The sequence below is a fragment of the Canis aureus genome, chromosome 33, assembly GCF_053574225.1.
Source record: "Canis aureus isolate CA01 chromosome 33, VMU_Caureus_v.1.0, whole genome shotgun sequence".
Taxonomy (NCBI): Eukaryota; Metazoa; Chordata; class Mammalia; order Carnivora; family Canidae; genus Canis; species Canis aureus.
The window spans coordinates 30144488-30162398 of NC_135643.1; the positions used below are offsets into that span (position 1 = coordinate 30144488).

At 39.6% G+C, this 17911-nt stretch overlaps 1 protein-coding gene across 1 annotated transcript in view; it reads left to right on the plus strand.

Annotated features, from left to right (window-relative positions):
- MCUB (mitochondrial calcium uniporter dominant negative subunit beta) overlaps window positions 1-17911 on the plus strand; it is a 94902-nt gene that overhangs the window by 9728 nt on the left and 67263 nt on the right. The window contains exon 2 of the mRNA XM_077882270.1: window positions 612-734. Within this exon, the coding sequence (XP_077738396.1) occupies window positions 612-734 (123 nt within the window). The remainder of the gene's footprint in view (window positions 1-611; window positions 735-17911) is intronic.

Sequence of the window (17911 nt, forward strand, 5' to 3'; positions counted from 1 at the left end):
TGAGATGAGGTAAGTATATTACTAAGGACCAGTCATGAAGTCGTGGTTACTGTACATGGAGCTGGAATAACAGGAACTAGAAGAATGGGAAGTACAAAAGGAAGTATGTGAAGACATGTAGGTAATTCAGCAGATTTCAGTAGATTAGGAATATACCTAATCACGAGACCACAGTGCCCAGCAGGATCGAGAGAAGGAAGAGAATGGAAAGACTGGGACCAAGATAATGAGTTGCTGTCTGAAGGCAGGGGAACAACCAGAGTCCTGTGGTGAATTCTAATTCTTTGGGAGAAGTAATGATGGGTGAAGAGGTGAAGACTTGGCTAAGGAATGTTCAAGGAAAAGTGCGTTGACACAAGTGTTTATTCCAGTGGGTTTATTTCTCTTTGGAATTATCATTAAACCATGGATACTATTTGCCTTTAATCTGAATCTACCATTAGAACTTAAAGTCCATGTGTATATACTGTTTTTCCTTCCCCAAATAATTTTCTAAATGAATTTTCTATTATCTCTGTTGATTAGAATAAACTACAGGGTTAATCTTTTGCTGACACAAAAGACCCAACAATAATTAAAATAGGTTTTTTTGCTGGTTTTTTTCTCCCTAGGAAATGTTTTTGAGGAAATTTTTTCGGTCTGCACTAGCTCTGCTCCACACAGTCATCCAGGGACCTCAATCTGACTGTTTTATCATCGTCAACATGTGGCTTCCAAAGCCAAAGGACTATAAGGTCGTTTTGTTTTGTTTTTATACTTATAAGGCATTCATGAGGTAGGCTTGGTGATGTCACATAGTACCCATGCTCACGTTACATTGACTATTGTATTGGCTATGTCAGATGGCCACATTTACAGGGGAGCTGAGAGATCCAGTCCTGGCAGAGAGCCACATTTCAGCTAAAATTTGAGTGTGGAAAAAGAGAGATGGATTTTCTTGGACATTTAGCTGTTTATGTTGCAGGCCCCTTGGCCAGAAGTAGGAGAGTTTTGCATTTTGTAGGCACTGAATTTCCAAGGCTCTGTTGAACTTTGTTTTATATGTGTTTCTCAGCAATAGATATTTACAGGAAACTATTTCTTCCTGGAAAACTTAAAAAGGAAATGATGGAAACGCAGCATTTTTAATTTGGGCTAGAACAGGAACATTTGACACCTTGTTAGGTTCATTATAAGCTGCCCTCTGGGCTGTAGCATAATAGGAAAGGGTGTGGTCTCACTTGTACACTGTAAGTAAGGGAAGGAAGAGAAATAAGTTCTGATGTTTCAGTTAGAGGCTGAAGCCAGAATTCAAGTTTATGCAATGACACTTGAGAAGGAAAAAAAAAGTAGAGTTGAGAGAAGATGCTGACAGTATGGTTTTAGGGAAAGACATCTTTTAGAGGAATTGTGATGATTATAGATAAAAAAAATTATAAAAGTATTATGCATATCCAGTATATGAATTTAATTGCATTTTTTAGGCTAGAGTGTTAGAAGTATGGTCTAAAAAAGGGAAAAATTTTAAATTAAAAATGTTTTTTTAATTTTAAGGGCAATCTTGACTGGATACTTAGGATTGTTAAAAGACATTGTGTTTTAGAATTAAATATAGCTTAGTGTATAACATAATATTGAGAATAATTCACTGTAATTCAGGGTATATTCAGAAAGTTTTATTAATATGACCTTGTAAAATGTTGCCTCACCACATTATTTACTTAATCACCTTTCTTTGGTTTATACACTGGCTTTTAAATTTTAAGTTGGATATCACTATTGATCATTTGTGGGTTTTTTTTTTAAGTTTTATTTATTTCAGTTATCTCTACACCCCACCCACCCTCAAATTCCTCACAGCTGGCCATGAGATCAAGAGTGGCATTCCCATGCCCTTCCAACTGAGCCAGCTAGGCACTCCCACTGTTGAGTGGTCTTAAATGCATTAGTTTGATTAACTTTGAGATATAAGAAATGTTTTCCTTTCTCATTGCTTTAAATGTTTATTGTTTTATATCATGAGATGGCTAGATTACCATGGATGTTTATGCTTGCCTTGAACTTGGACACTATATTAATTGTCCATAAAACATTAATAAGACTTTAATGAAACTTGTCCAAAGGGCCTATTTTATATATATGGGATGGATATACATATATATATATATATATATATATATATATATATATAAAATATGTGATATATAGTATACAATATGTATTATGTAGAAGCACATATAATTGAAAATACGTAATACTATTATCATTAATCTGAACATATTATTATGAATGGTGCCTGTGCCTTAGCCTGGCATTGTTACAACATGATCATCCTAGGTCTTGTGGAATTCTGTTTTTCTGGAGGCTTCCTACTCTTATTCCATACAGATTACTCTGGGCTTGGTAAACCCGTATCAACCCTAGAAGAAAGCAAGTCTCTCTCAATGGGGAAAAAAGTATGGGATGAGTGTGACACCTAATTGAGGAAAGTGGAACTTCTGATCAGGGCAGGCCATCATCCATTACATCAGGGCCTTATGCTTTGTTTCTGAGGCAGTACTTTAGAAGGGACACTGACAAGCTGGTAGGGAGGGAGGTACATCCAGAAGAGGATTAAGATGTTGGGGATTGATACAGAAGAGCATTAAAAGGGCTGAATATTCTTAACCTGGTGAACAGAAGGTGAAGAGTAAGCAGATACTTGTTATCAAATGTCTGAGGAGGTTTCTTGTGGAAGAAAGTTATCCTGTGTTACTTCAGAGCAAGGAAATCACACCCGAGATTGGGCAGATGAGGCAAAGCTCAGCTCAGTTTGAGAAACTATTTGTGTATAACTATGGCTGTTCACCAATGGATAGACTGCTTCTTGAAGCACAGGACTTTTTGAAATTTTTAAAGATTTTATTTATTCATGAGAGATAGAGAGGCAGAGACACAGGCAGAGGGAGAAGCAGGCTCCATTGAGGAGCCAGATGTGGGACTTGATCCCAGGACTCCAGGATCATGCCTGAGCCTAAGGCAGGCGCTCCACTGCTGAGCCACCCAGCTGTCCCAAAGCACAGGACTTTTAAGTTGCTAGAAGAGCTCTGGCAGACACTAGTGAAGCACTGCCAGTGTCTGTTCAGGGAACCGGACCAGAACTGGGAAGCAGAACTGCTTTTCCTCCTCCAGTGTGTCTCTGCTGCCCCCTACTGACAAAACTTCAGTGGCAAACAGCAAAGAAAAACTATTTAAAGGGCCCAGATCCATTTTCATAGGGAAGTCAAAAAGGATGAATTTGGAGCTTACTGGAAGTAAGTTGATAACCATCACAAGTTGGATGTGGCAACCTCTGTGCAGTACTTGAAAGGGACAGCTGCTCTCAGAGGCATGGCCACCCTGGTAGAGCCACAGTGCGGTGGGACACAGGAGACCAGACCTGGACAGGTAAGATAGCTCAAAAAAACAAAACAAAACAAAACAAAACTTAAAAGGGTGTGAGGAAGTTAGACTGAGTAGGTTGGAAGATAAGGGGTAGATGATTGAGAAGCCAAAAAATAGGCTTGAGAAGAGTGAGGTGGGACCTGGGTCAGGTCAAGGTCAAAATGGGAGGTCAGCTGAGGTGACCCAGAAAGTTCCTTTCATTGCTAATATTCTGCAAGGTCCTTTAGGTATGCAGTCTTTGATATCCATCCCAAAGTGAGAAACTGCTTAAGTCTGGAGATTGATAAACTTGGCTAAAAATTAGTATCTCTTGCTGTCCACTTTTGTCTGCCTGCTTTCTCTACCAAGAAATACCTTTGGATTGTTAGTGTAATGACTGTTTAGCTGTGGTGGTGTGTATTTGGGACTTTATCTAATATTACTCTTTCTGTAAAAGTATGGGTATAGAATGTTTGCTGTGAGTTCTAACCTGGAAGTAACCCAGGACTCCCTCCAGGGGTGCTACTCATAAGTGTTACCATTCTGAGATTCAGCACAGATCTTCTGCTAACAGGTTATAGCCCTTCTTTGCATATGAAATTCACTTTATAATGAATCCAGGCAGTTTCATTTAATTAGTTTATCCCATTTAGTAGGATTGTGCCACAGTTAATTACTGAAGTCTGAAATATGCCAGTGACTAAGCATTGTAATCAACAGTTGTTATGCCTGCAGTTGTATGAAAACATCAAAGCCTAACCTCTCAGAAAAAAATTATATTACTCGTATGTAACTTTGGAACTGAATTAGGGTGAAATATCCTAATAGTGTATTTTTAATTCTGCTTATTTAATTCTATTAGATAGACATTAGAAAAGGTTTTTCAAAGGTGACAACAGTGAGCATTAAAATGACTTTAGCATAGGGGCACCTGGGTGGCTCAGTGGTTGAGTATCTGCCTTTGACTCAGGTCGTGATCCCAGGGTCCTGGGATCAAATCCGGAATCAGGCTCCACACAGGGAGCCTGTTTATCCCTCTGCCTGTGTCTCTGCCTCTGTGTGTGTGTGTCTCTTGTGAATAAATAAATAAAATCTAAAAACTGAACAAAACACGACTTTAACATATTAACATTACTCATTTTGAAGTTTTAGAAAACATCTTTGTTGTCTCTACTAGTCCTCTTTTTTAGGTATCATCCCCACTCTTAAATACATGGTTACAGCACAGTTGGCCCTCTTAGTAGTATGTGACTTGCATTCAGCTGGTCACCTGACCCAGGAATTTGGAATGGGTTTTAGGATTGCCATCCCTGCTGGCTGCTCTTTTGAATAGTGGAGTTGTTAGCTTGGAGCTGGTTGGTTATAATCATTTTCTGCTTCATGGGTAGAAAGCAGTGAAAATAATTTGGTCATGATAAAGGAGAATGACGTTGACATGTAGAGAAAAGGAGAAGTGAAATACGGGTCAAGATGACTTACCAACCTCATTATGACACTCCAGTCCCTAGTCCTAGTCCGTTCCCAAGATGTAATTAAGTCCTTCCATTGATGATCCATGAGAGATACCCCTTTGTCCTTAGAGTAAATTCCATCCTTCCTTAAGCTAAGTCAAGTAGATTTGTTCTTTTCATCCAAAGAGCAGATAAGTACATGAAGATCATTCAAACTTATTTTTAAAAACCCTCTAAGATCTCATTAGAGAAATGGCTAAAGGGCATAAGTGATTCTCAGAAAAGGAAGTTAAAAATGCCTAATAAATACATGAAAAATAGTAAGCATCACTGATAATCAAATGTAAAAACAACAGGGCAATGGATACATTTTCTCTCTTTTTTTAAAACCTCATATTCACAGAGAAAAACAATACTCAAAGTGCAAAGTATATATGATGTGAGAACTCTTCTGGACTGTTAGAGTATAAAGTGATTGTATAATTCAGAATCCCAACAGGAAACAGATGGCTCAGTCAGATAAGGATAATGAGAAGAGAGTTTATACACAAAGGACGATGCACAGGGGTGTGGGTGCAGGGGAACTGCCAGAGATGGTGCAGTAGCCCTGGGCAAGTAGTGGGGGGGTCAGGGAATGTGGACCCAAGACCACCTCGAGGAGAATAGGAACCCCCTTATTTGAAGGACCCAGCCAGATAGTCACTCATAAATTATCTCCTTATTGTTTCTTTAAACGTTAACATTCATTAAAACTGAAATCGCAAAATTCTGTCTTCCTGGTCCAGGTGAAGACTTCAAGTGCTTTAGTAAATCATTTTTAATGAAGAAGCTGATTTTTTTTTCAAAGTCAAGCCTGTAGGTAATGTTTTCTTTCTTTCTTTCACCTTTCTTCCTTTCTTCCTCCCTCCCTCCCTCCCTCCCTCCCTCCCTCTCTCTCTCTCTCTCTCTCTCTCTCTTTTTCTCTTCTCTTCTCTTCTCTTCTCTTCTCTTCTCTTCTCTTCTCTTCTCTTCTCTTCTTAAATGCAAGCTGCTGTTGGAGTCCACTCTCTTCTTGTTTGGTCGATAATATATACGATGATAGGTAATACATAACATGTCCTAGACACTGCCATCAACTCTTTCTCACTGTTTTGTTTAGTCCCCCTCACCAGAGTCCTGGGAGATGGTTACCCACATAGTCCCCCTCTTTACTGATCACTTGAGGCAGTAGCTGAAGCTGAAACTCAGCCTGTGGCCTCTAAGGCCTGAACCCCCAGGAGCCACTCTGCTTATTGTTGGGGTAAATTCTCTTTTACTTTGAAAAAAAAAAATGAAAAGAGTATTCTTTTCAGGGTTTAATTATTCAGTTGAAGAGCTTCCAACCCTCCTAAAAAGTGATTGTTTTGTAGTCTGAAATGGATACTTGAATTTTATAAGCGATGTGAGATTAAATTTTGAAGTGTACCATAAAGTTGACCCAGTGGTACCAGTTTCATAGGGAAACTTTTGTTTATGGTAAAAAAAAAAAAAAAAAAAAAAGTATCAAATTTTCTGAAACCTTTTTTTGAAGGTTTCCAGGTAAATTGCTGAATAAAGCTCCAATTAAACTGCCTTTTTTTCCTCCAAAAGAAGCAATTGGCTTTCAAAAGAGGAAATTAACATCGATTAATCAAGAGAGACTTTAATTGTTCGAAGTCAGTTGTAAGTATGACTTCAGATAATCCAGGAATGTTGGGTAAAGAACTTCCAAAGACCGTTTGGGTCGGCATCCTATTTTGTAGCAAGATTATACCAAAATCAGAGTTAAACTTTTATATAGCTGTCTCCTATCACTTAAAATCAATCTGCATTCCCATGCCCCCCACCGAGAATAACCTAGTGTTTTAAATTTTAAAGTTACTCCTTTAAGTATTCATAAAATAATGCTTAGTAACATAGCTCTTGAAATCTGAAGATGATCGATGTATGGTAATTTGGTTAAAATCACTAAGAATAACTTATTACCTAAAAGTTTTAAAAAGTGCTTTCTGTACACATGATCTCATGTAGTCTCCCTGCAGCCTTGTCCTGCGGGTAGTACTCTTAGATAAATGGAACACTAAGGCCCAGAAAGGTTAAGTAAATTATTCACATAATTTGTTGGTGGGGGAGCGAGGACTTAAATCCAGGGCCTCTGATGAGGAACCTCACACTTTTAACTAACTCCTGCAGTGCCCTAGTTTTCTTCTTTCTTTTGGAGGACAAAAATAATAAAATAGGCTTGGGCAAACCCAAGATTAATCCTAAAAGAGAATTCTCGGGATCCCTGGGTTGCGCAGCGGTTTGGCGCCTGCCTTTGGCACAGGGCGCGATCCTGGAGACCTGGGATCGAATCCCACGTCGGGCTCCTGGTGCATGGAGCCTGCTTCTCCCTCTGCCTGTGTCTCTGCCTCCCTCTCTCTCTCTCTCTCTCTCTGTGACCATCATAAATAAATAAAAATTTAAAAAATTAAAAAAAAAAAAGAGAATTCTCTTTCTGGATGGTAGAAATGAGCAAGACCAGTGCAAGAAAGAGCAGCTTATTGTTTGAAGCTCCCCTGATTTTCCTGTCCATTTCCTCCATTCGCATATGCAGATTTGGCCCCTCACAGTCCTGCTTCCAGCATTCCTTGACAGCCTCTGTTCCTTTCACACATCTTAGCTTTCCTTGGTAGAATGCCACTTGACTTTTGCTTCCATTGTGTTTATTGAAATGGCGTATAGGGAGCATTTGTTCTTGTTCACTTAGACTTTATGTTCTCTGGAGTGGGGGACCATGTGTGATACTTCGTACTTTGAAAGGCATAGTTCTGGGTTAGAAATTCAGAGTGTGGGTTGATTTGTTTTTTCTCTGTAGCATATTTTAGTTTGTGGGGACTTCAGTCAAACCTCACATTTAAAGCAAAGCAGGACCATTGTGTAGAGTTGTGCAGACTTTGTACTTGCTTAAGGGTGCTGCATCTGAGAGGTAGCATTTCAATTGCAGGTGTTGTGTCTAGGTCAATTTTGATGCTTTTCTGACAAATAGCCATTGATATCTAGGAAGGGAAGGTGCCTTTTAAATTCACTCGAAGGCAGCTGTGGGTCAGTGCAAAAATCCTGGCCGCTGCCACATAGAGGAGATTTGTATTACAGTCAGCTTTTAGAGACTGAGTCAAAAATAAAGCCTGGCTGAAAATGGCAGTTAGAGGACAGAAGAAATAACCAAATTCCTGTAAAGTAATTTTGAAAATTACTTTCACACCAAGCTCGAAACAAAAGTTTATGGGAAATGAGAGTAGTCTCTTAAAAGATTTAGATTTTAATAGGAAACAGTGATTAAAAGACTAATATATAAAGCTGTGTTCTAAGTGTTGCATAATTACTGAGATCATTATCTTAACTTTTTCTGAGAAATGAGCTCATATAAAAATAGCAGATACCAGCCTATGCTGGAGGCTTCGTAAATGAATTAAATTCAAAAGTATTTAGTCCTTTTTTCAAATGTTACAAATTGTGATTTTACTGCCTTTTATTGTACTGAAAAAATTAACCCAGTAGAAATGAAAACTTGTTGGCTATTTTGGTTGGTAGATTTGACATAATTAGAAACTAAAGCCTGTGTGGTTCATGGCTATAACGTGGTCTTAAACACAGAAACTTCAAAGAGTTACATCGATATCTAAGGGATAGATCTCAAAAGGTTCATCTGTCATTTAGAGCTTTAGTTTTTAAAAACTACTGAGTTTAGCAGTAACCTTCACCTTTCCAGTTCTAGAAGCCAAATCACAACTTTGCAATGGCCTCTTTACCGTAACATCTTAACAGAAGGGTAAGGTAGGATTGTGGCCAACCTGGCAAGAATACATCTTTGAAATGTATCCTCTATTTTCTCATCTTTAAAAATATTCGCCCTAAAGGACAGCACATCAAAGTGAGGGTGAGATTTTGTAGCTGGTAGATGTATTTCACATTTTGCTGTGATGTAGATTGCCAGCTAACTTCTGTTGCATTGGGCAGCAGCCTAGAAACTGGGTGTGACTACAGTGGGAAGGAGTTTGGTGTTTGAGTCACTGAACTCAGGTGTGTTTTACTCCTTTTACTCTGTCAGCTGAACTGATATTTAGGTTTTCTTTTGAGTGTTTGATATTTGACCCTAATGCTGCTATAATAGTCAGCTTTTAGCAGGGTTTGCATATTGGAAATGGCCAAGTGAAAGAAAATTATGTTTTATCTTCCATACCCTCTGTTGAAGATTTTGTCTGGTTTTTTTTTTTTTTAGCCCTTCTGAAGGGTTACATTTCTTAGTTCAATGCTGATGACAATTCCTCTTCTGACGGATGCCTTTCTGCTAGTAGTAAGTGTTAATAAGTAAGTCAGCCTGACCTGTTTTCCTATCATGCCTCAGAGAAGTTACAAGGGTCATGTTTTCTGCCTCACTATTGAGAGCCCATACTATCAATTCTCAGTTTTTATTTATTTTTAAAATTTTATTTATTTTTTAAGTAATCTCTGTGCCCACTGCAGGGCTTGAATTTACAGCCTAGAGATCTAGTCACATGCTCTACTGACTGAGACAGCTGGGTGCCCTTGGCTTTTCTAATACCTGTTTTAGAAATTATCTGTTGTGGTTGGTCTAGTCTCTGTTGGGCCCTCCCCACCAGGTTTGTGGGGCACCTCTGCACATTTCTTGGAACATGCTTTAACAGCAACTGATATTAGCAGTGTTGGGGTGAAAAGACAGAAAAGTGTATGATTTATAGTAATAGGCCTACTGAGGTTTCTAGGACTTGAGTGCCAGTCTCCTTTCAAGGGAAGGCATTGTGCTTTTTTCTTTCTTTCTTTTTTTTTTTTTTTTAAGATTTTATTTATTTACTAATGAGAGACACAAGCGAGAGGCAGAGACACAGGCAGAGGAAGAAGCAGGTTCCATGCAGGGAGGCCAACGTGGGACTCGATCCTGCTGGGTGTCCAGGATCACGCCCTGGGCTGAAGGCGCCGCTAAACCACTGAGCCACCTGGGCTGCCCTGGCCTTGTGCTTTTTGAAGTTATTTTTGTGAGCCGTGTTGGCATTCTTCTAACAGTCCTCCAAATGACAGCTGTTGATGTCCTCATAATTTCCTTTGGAAGGTGGAGCCTAAAGTACAAAAGATTTCTGATACTTCTTTTGCCTCAAGGTGAAGGCCATGCCTGGCCCAACTAATTATTTACAATCCTCCTGGTTCCTGGTGGTGTGACTGAATCGGGTTGACGTTCCCAGACAGCCCTCTTTGTCAGAAGGCAGGATAGGGCCTATGTGATTCCTTTGTCTAGCTCCTTGTCTACAAGCTGGCACTTCCCTCCCCTCTGTAAATAATTTCCACAGGAGTCCGTCTGCAGAGAAACACTTGGATCACTCTGACCCAGGACATGCTCAGAGCTTCAGGAAGGCTTTCCTTCTGCGAAGACTACCTCTGCTTTCATCCCACTTGCTTTAATTTAAAGACGTAGAGAAAGCCTCTAAGTTTTTAGGTATTTGGGGCAGAGTTCTACCCAAACCTTCATATTAGTCACCATCTTCTGTTCCGGGATATGGAAACTCAGACACAGATACAGTCTTCCCTGCTGTTACTCATAGGAATTTCTGAGTGCGCTTTAATTGCTTACTGAAATTGGTTCAATCTGATGGTGTTTTTCTTTCTTTTAGTTCTGCTGACTATTAAGGTTTATGAGGGGAGGGGTTATGTCCCTTCTGTCTCCCAGGGCCTGGCATAGTGCCTGGCACCAGACTGATTTGCATCCATCTGTCTGGCCGTGCTGGGATCCTCTTTCTTTGTCTTCACCGCCCTTATTCAGAACTGCCTCATCAGAGCTTAGACAAGAATGCTGGGAATGGGCCTGAACCAGCCTTTCCAGCCACCAGTCTTTGGAGGACTACACTGACTGTCTCTTGGCTGTCAGTTGGAGGCTCTGGCACCTTCCAATCTCAGCATGCCTGGTCTGGTGCCTCCCGTGGCATGAACGTGGGCCGGTGGGGGCGCCCTCCCAGCAAGGTAGTGGCTGTGCGGGCAGCCAGATCCAGGATCCACAAGTGCAGAGAGAGAAGGCTAGCTGTGGAACCAGGAGCACAGGTGACACCACCTCAGCAGACGCTGGGGGTATGTGGCCATTCTACACCAGAGACTCACCTGGGCTCAAGGTTGGCCTTCTTCCAAAATTGGTTGAGTCTTCTGTTCGTCGCTTCTGTATATTGCACTTTTGGGGCAAGCACTCGTTCATGGATTTGGCTCCATCCATCTGCCTGTCATCTGAAGAAGAAAGAAGAAAAACCCAACATATCTTGGATCAAAAGCATAGTGATTTTCTGTTTGAGAAAAAGATATTCTGTAAGCTTACTGTTTTATAGGGAACTTAACAAGAATTTTAAGGAATCAATTTTGTTTTTCCCTATGGCTAATAAACTTTTTAATTCATTCATACTAAGTCTCATTGCTGATTCCTGACTACTGGGGCTCTTTTCCTCTCTGCCTTTAGATTTACAAGTGAGTGTGGAGAAAACATGTCTTGGGGAGATTGTTTTCTTTGTTGGATTAACAATTTCTTAGATGCTGATGTAGTCATTCACATTCAAGATACTGTAATTGGCCGTGGCTTGTTTTCTTCCAGGTACTTCTGTCCTGGTGATTGTTATTTTGTGTGTTCTGTGATTGTTAATGACTGTGCCAGTGACTCCATCAGGAAGATCTGTGTTTAGAGGCAGCTGGGATCCAGGGAAAGAGACATAGGGGTCATAAACCAGATATCTCAGATAAAATGTTTGCTCATTCTATACTTTATCTCTGAAACCTTCTTGTCTCTCTCAGTTCTTAATTCTGTAAGTGTAGGCCAGAGGTTTCCATTTATTTCTCACCAGTTGCTAAAACTTTTTGAAAGAATTTATTTGGTAAATTGGATTTATCAAATAAAATTTTGTTTTCTTTTCATTTTTTCAAAAAGATTTTATTTTTATTATTCATGAGAGACCCACAGAGAGAGGGACATAGACAGAGAAGCAGGTTCCCCACATGGAGCCTGATACGGACTCCATTCCAAAACTCCGGGATCATGCCCTGAGCTAAAGGCAGACGCTCAACCACTGAGCCACCCAGGCGTCCCTAAAATTTTGTTTTCATTTTGAAAATTAAAGACCTTAATAATCAGAATGAGATACCAGCATTTCTAAACTAAATTGATATAATTCAACCTCCCTCCTCCCCACAAAAAAAGTTTGAAATTTCAAAAAAAAGAAAGAATATTGGGAGCGTCTTATGTTTCTTCCCTCTCGGTGATGCAGATCCAAAAAAGTTAGCATCAATTTATCTGGTGGTAGACTCCTTACAGTGTTTCTTTTTTTCCCCCCTTTAATTAGAGAGAAGTACCCCTCAGTTAAGACAAATTCAGATCTATTTCCTGTTTCATTTCTGTTATTTTGTGAGGAGGGCATGGTCTTAAAAGATTTTTCCGTTGGAAGGCTTGTTAGAATTAGGCTAAGAATAATATCACAAGTCTTTCTTTTCTCTCTCTGTTCTAAAAGTAAGTAACCCTTGGATCCTCAGTTTCTTTATAAAAAAAGACTTTAGAGATATATAAAAATAGGGATACCTCTGAAGGTGTTTTATGAACTGTAGGGTGCCTACAGTTGTTGCTCTGTAATTGACTTCCTATTGCTTTTGTTTGCTTATAGTTTAAGTCCTTTCTACTCCAGCTTTAAAATATTGTTTAAAACAGTGAAAACTCTATCTAATGCAATTTCCATGTCTTCTCTAGCTGTTTTAAAGACTTAAAAAATTCAGCTGCTTTTTCATTGGAAAGGTCCTATAAAAAGAAGAAACCCAAATTTTAAAATTTAGGGTTTTTTTTAGTAGATTTATATGTGCACACATTGAGTCAGATAGTTACACAAGTTGCTATGAAAAGTTTTCATCACTACCTAAAACCAAGCACTCACAACTCTTTGAACTGATAGGTTTTGTTGCTCTTCATAGCTCTAAAAGATTTGTTTTATTGTTGTCACTTGGTATTTGTTAAGGCATTTTCTGTTGACCTCTAGGAGACCAAGGATTTGGTTCTCCATACTGTTGCCTGAGATATACCTTCTTGTCTGTTCTCTCTCTAAAGCTCTACTCTTAGCTCAGTATTCAGGGTTATCTTGTTGTGACCACATAAATGCTCTTAACAGGGGACCCACGTAGAAAACTATGATTATGTCTTCACTGCTGTACATTTGTACAGTTGTTGGCCTGTGTACAAGTGTGTGTGCACACACACGTTTGCACTTAATTTTCATCATACCACTCAGTAATTCAATCTGGGACTTCCTTTCAGTTGTGTGAATCTCATTGCACGGAAACTCCTTTGACATCCTGGCAATAAGGTCCTCTTGAGAAACTCTTTCCTGGAGCTTCTGCCCTTATGTGTGTTGCTCAGATGCCACCTTTGATCTGACACTATCCACTACCCCCCTACCCTGCCTCCATTGTTCTCTCATGTTGGATCCTCACTCAGTGTGGTAGAGAGCACCTCTTGTAGGTTTGGGGGAGGGGTACATATATGAATGATATGTATTGTAAAGATAGCTTTCGGTAGTTCGATTGGGTTGGCTGAGTATTGAACTCTAGATGAGGAGAATATTTTCCTTGGAACTTTGGAGGCATTGCTCCATTATATTTTAGCTTCCAGGGTTGAATCCAGAGCCCCTCTGATTGTCCATCCTCAGTATAAAAGCAGCTTTTTAGTTTTGGAAGCTTAGGTAGGGCCTTTTCTTCTTGCTATGAGGAAACTTGGTGTTCAGAGATTTCATGAAGATGGGCCTATGGCTGATGTCTTCCATCACTGCCCTGGCTACGTAGTAGGCCCTCTTAATCTAAAAACCTGTGTCCTTTAGCTCTGGAAATTGTTTTTGTTTAACTGATGATTTCCTCCATTCTTTTTTCTGTAATTGAAGTTTTTACAACTTCTGTTCACTTAAATACTGTGTTGATCCTCTACTTTTCTAATCTTTTCTCAGTGTCCATTTCTTGGTCTTTGTTTCTACTTTCAAGGAGATTTTCTTGATCTTTTAAGTGTCCTTTTGAGGTTTTCTTTTGTTGAATTCTGTATTTTCTAAGAACTCTTATTTCCTGGGACACCTGGGTGGCTCAGCAGTTAAGTGTCTGCCTTTGGCTCAGGGCATGATCCTGGAGTCCCAGGATCAAGTCCCACATCGGGCTCCCTGCATGGAGCCTGCTTCTCTCTCTGCCTATGTCTCTGCCTCTTTCTCTCTGTGTCTTATGAATAAATAAAAATACAAATAAAAAAACCTTATTTGCTGAATTTCCTCCCTTAAAAGAAAATGTCATCCTGTTTTTGCTTTGTGAATGTAATGTCTTCTCTTGTCTTTGAAGATATTAACATGAGGTTTTTTTATCTTCTTCCTGCTTAGTCTCTGTTTACTCCAGATTGCTTGTATTGTTGCTCCCTCTTTCATATTAGGTGTGGTGCTAAAATGGCTGATGGAAACTGTGCAATTAGATGGAGTTTGTCCAACATGGTCAACACTCTTTTCAGTACAAGCACAAAATCCCTTATCTGCAGTTCCAACGTCTTAAGTTCAAAGCACCAATATCAATAGGAACTCATAGATTCTGATTTTATTTTTCTTAAAGATTTTATTTATTCACGAGAGGCAGAGAGAGAGAGAGAGAGAGAGAGAGAGAGAGACTTAGGCAGAGGGAGAAGCAGGCTCCCTGTGGGGAGCCCAGTGTGGGATTTAATCCCTTCAGGATCATGCCCTGAGCCAAAGGCAGATGCTCATGCACTGAACCACCTAGGTGCCCCTAGATTCTGATTTTAATAAATGGGTTATGCTCTTTATCATTAATATCATGCTCAAATTTGGCCAATGGGAGTTCAGTCCAACTTTTGTAGTATTTTGATGTCTTCCCTATCATTCTTTGAATACTTCTTGATTGTGCAACAAGATGTTCCAAGGCTCATTTTGTATTTTTCTTGCCCTAAATGTAAGAATTAGCTTTTTCTCTAAAGAGCCCAAGTTTCTTTTAGTGGATGATGGTATTTCAAAACCAAGATCCGTGGCTAGGCATGTTCCTGGGTACCAGTTGTAGCACTCTTTTCAGAAAACCAAGCCAGTAAGACAAAAAATAAGAAAATTTAAAAACATATATAAAATATTTTGTGTATAACACTATATATATTTTATATGACATACACGTATATACCATGGGGTCATATGATTCCTGCAATTCCAATCCAATACCAAACGTTACATTTGTAACACTGAGGAACCTATCAGTATGTTTAATCATTTGTTCAAGCCTAGAATAAATAGAAAATAGTCTTAGAATCTCTTTTCTATGCCACTGCAAAAAGCAAACCTCACTAGAGATCAATATTTGTTTTTTGGGGGCACCTGGCTGGCTCAGTGGTTGAGCGTCTGCCTTCGGCTCAGGATGTGATCCCAGGGTCCTGGGATTGAGTCCTGCATTGGGCTCCCTGCAGGGAGCCTGCTTCTTCCTCTGCCTATGTCTCTGCCTCTCCATGAAAAAATAAATAAAATATTTTAAAAAATTGTTTTTTTGTTTTTTTAGATAAAATTTAGATGCAATGAACTACATCCTGTGTCCATACTTTCTACTTTTGACCGTGTATAGACCTGTGTAATCTCCTATCCCTGTAAAGGTATAGGAACATTTCCATCACAACAGAAAGTTCCTTCATGCTTTTTCTTGACAAGTCATGGGAATAATTACAAAGCAGTGTTGTACTGAATGTGAATATATTGACAGAGAGGAAAAACATTTTTAAGGTATGCACTGTGTGATAAATTCAGTCCTTTTTAGGCATTTACTGAAGAGACTCCACTCATGATCTAATATTTTCTTCATTTTTTCCAGGTGTAACATACTGTCTCTGAATGTACCAATAATCACTTTAAGACTAGAGCAAGTTGGCTAGGTATGCATGCACAAATATAAACACACATCTTTCGTGTGTGTGTTGGTTCAAAATGGCCATTTGGGGATAATCCCCAACAGTATATCAGTAATCTTATTTCATGTCAATATTTTCCTACATAATTAAATAAAAATAGAGGAGTTTTCCCTAAAAACGGGGGATGGTATGCAGGGAATCATTAGAGTAATAAGAAAATACTGTTGTCCAGTCTTTCATTAAAAAGCAAACTGGAGGGGTGCCAGAGTGACTCAGTCAGTTAAGCACCTGCCTTTGGCTCAGGTTGCGATCCCTGGGTCCTGTGATTGAGCCCAGGATCTAGCTACCTACTTCTCTCTCTGCACTCCCCCTGCTGGTGGCTCTTTCTTTCAAATAAATACATAAAATCTTAAAAAAAGAAAGAAAAAACAAACCTGAGAAAAGAGAATTTATTTCCAGTTTTCCTGCAGAGTTGGGTGGAACAGTTGTTGGAGCTTGAAGCCCCACTTAATGTTGCCCTTTTGCCTTTCAAGCATGTGTAAGTAAGACTGAGAGACTGATCATTTGAGGTCCTTTCTGGGCATTTTGAGAGTGTGTCCCATTCCCCTCTGTGTCTACCTGCATAATGATCAAGAGCCCAGTGTATGAAATGACTATTTTATGAGTTTATTAGAAACACCAATGTGAATGTTCTTATTCAAAAAAATGGAAAGGCTTATTTGAAAACTGGCAAGATAATTGAGAAAACTTGATTACCTTAAGATGGTTAATGCAGTATACATGTGTATCTCCAACTTTGGATCTCATAATCTATTGCTGCCACATTAGAAATTTTAGCCATGTTGCATTTTTCTTTAATTCATTATCTTCATTAATATAATGCAGTAAATATTTTTTTCTAGATTATTTAACTTGATTGCTCCCTGGCACTGTATCAGAGATGTGAAGTCCGGGAGGCCAAATTTAAGCCTGTGTAAATTTCCCTGGTGCTGCCACTCTGTCTTCTGAATGGTATGGTCAGTCCAAGGATAATGTCAGGACTCCAACAAAAGTACTGTGTCAGCTTATTCCCAGACACTATCATTGGTCAAGTGTTGCTTAGTCTCACTGGCAGAGAAAAGCCTAGGGAAGAGGTGGAGCCTTCCTTCTTCCATTTATATTTAATGACACCTGCTGCCTAGAAGGCTGCCACTGCTCTTCAAGATTCAGCAGATCCCTGAGAATTTCTAAAACCGAGTATTTACCAAGGGATACAGTCTGTATGGATTTCGAGTACTTGGTAGCTATGTCTAAAAAATTGCTTCCTAGATTCTTGAGGGTTGTTGAAGAGCATGGTTCTGTTGTGAGGGTTACAGTGGGTTCCAATTTGCATGTGTTCTGGGATGTCACAGCAGTCTACCTGGTGGCCAATTAAGATTTTTAAACTTTCTGGGAGAACTGTGAGGGGTACTGTGGGGCTTATTATTGGGTTACTAGGTGCTGGCATTAAAAAGAGGGCGGGAATGGCAGCCTCTAGCTCCTGGAGAGAATGCTTCATGAGGACAGCAGCACCTCCTGAAATGAGGGTGGACGCAGGAGACCAGAAGGACAGGCATCCCAGCTGAGGGGACACAGGCGTGGTGGAGGACGACTGCAGCTGAAGGAAATATGAAAGAAGGTCTTCTGGTGGGAGTTCAAATTGCAGGGAAATTAGGCCAAGTTCTCTTTTAAGGATTCTATTTATTTATTTGAGAGAGCACTAGAGCCAACAAGCACGAGTGGGGCAGAGGAGCAGGGAGCCCAATGTGGGGCTTGATCCTAGGATCAAGACATGAGCCAAAGGGAGCCACTTAATCAACTGAGCCACCCAGGTGCCCCTCAAATTCTCTTTTAACTATGATCTGAATTCCTGATTTTTCATATTGCCAGCGAGGCCTGATTAAAAGGGAGATTTGTTTGAAAACTTCAAAGATAACACTTTACTCATTGAATTCTTTTTACTTTTAAAATACATATGTGCAGTTTTCTTTCCATAGCCAAATGGTTAATTTTATTTTGTTCTCTGAATTGGCATCAAAAGAATTAATCATGAAAGTATTTCAGTAGATTAGTATATATATTCAGCTGTTCAGAATACAGCCAGTCAACTCTTCTATATCAGCCAAATGTGTCAGAA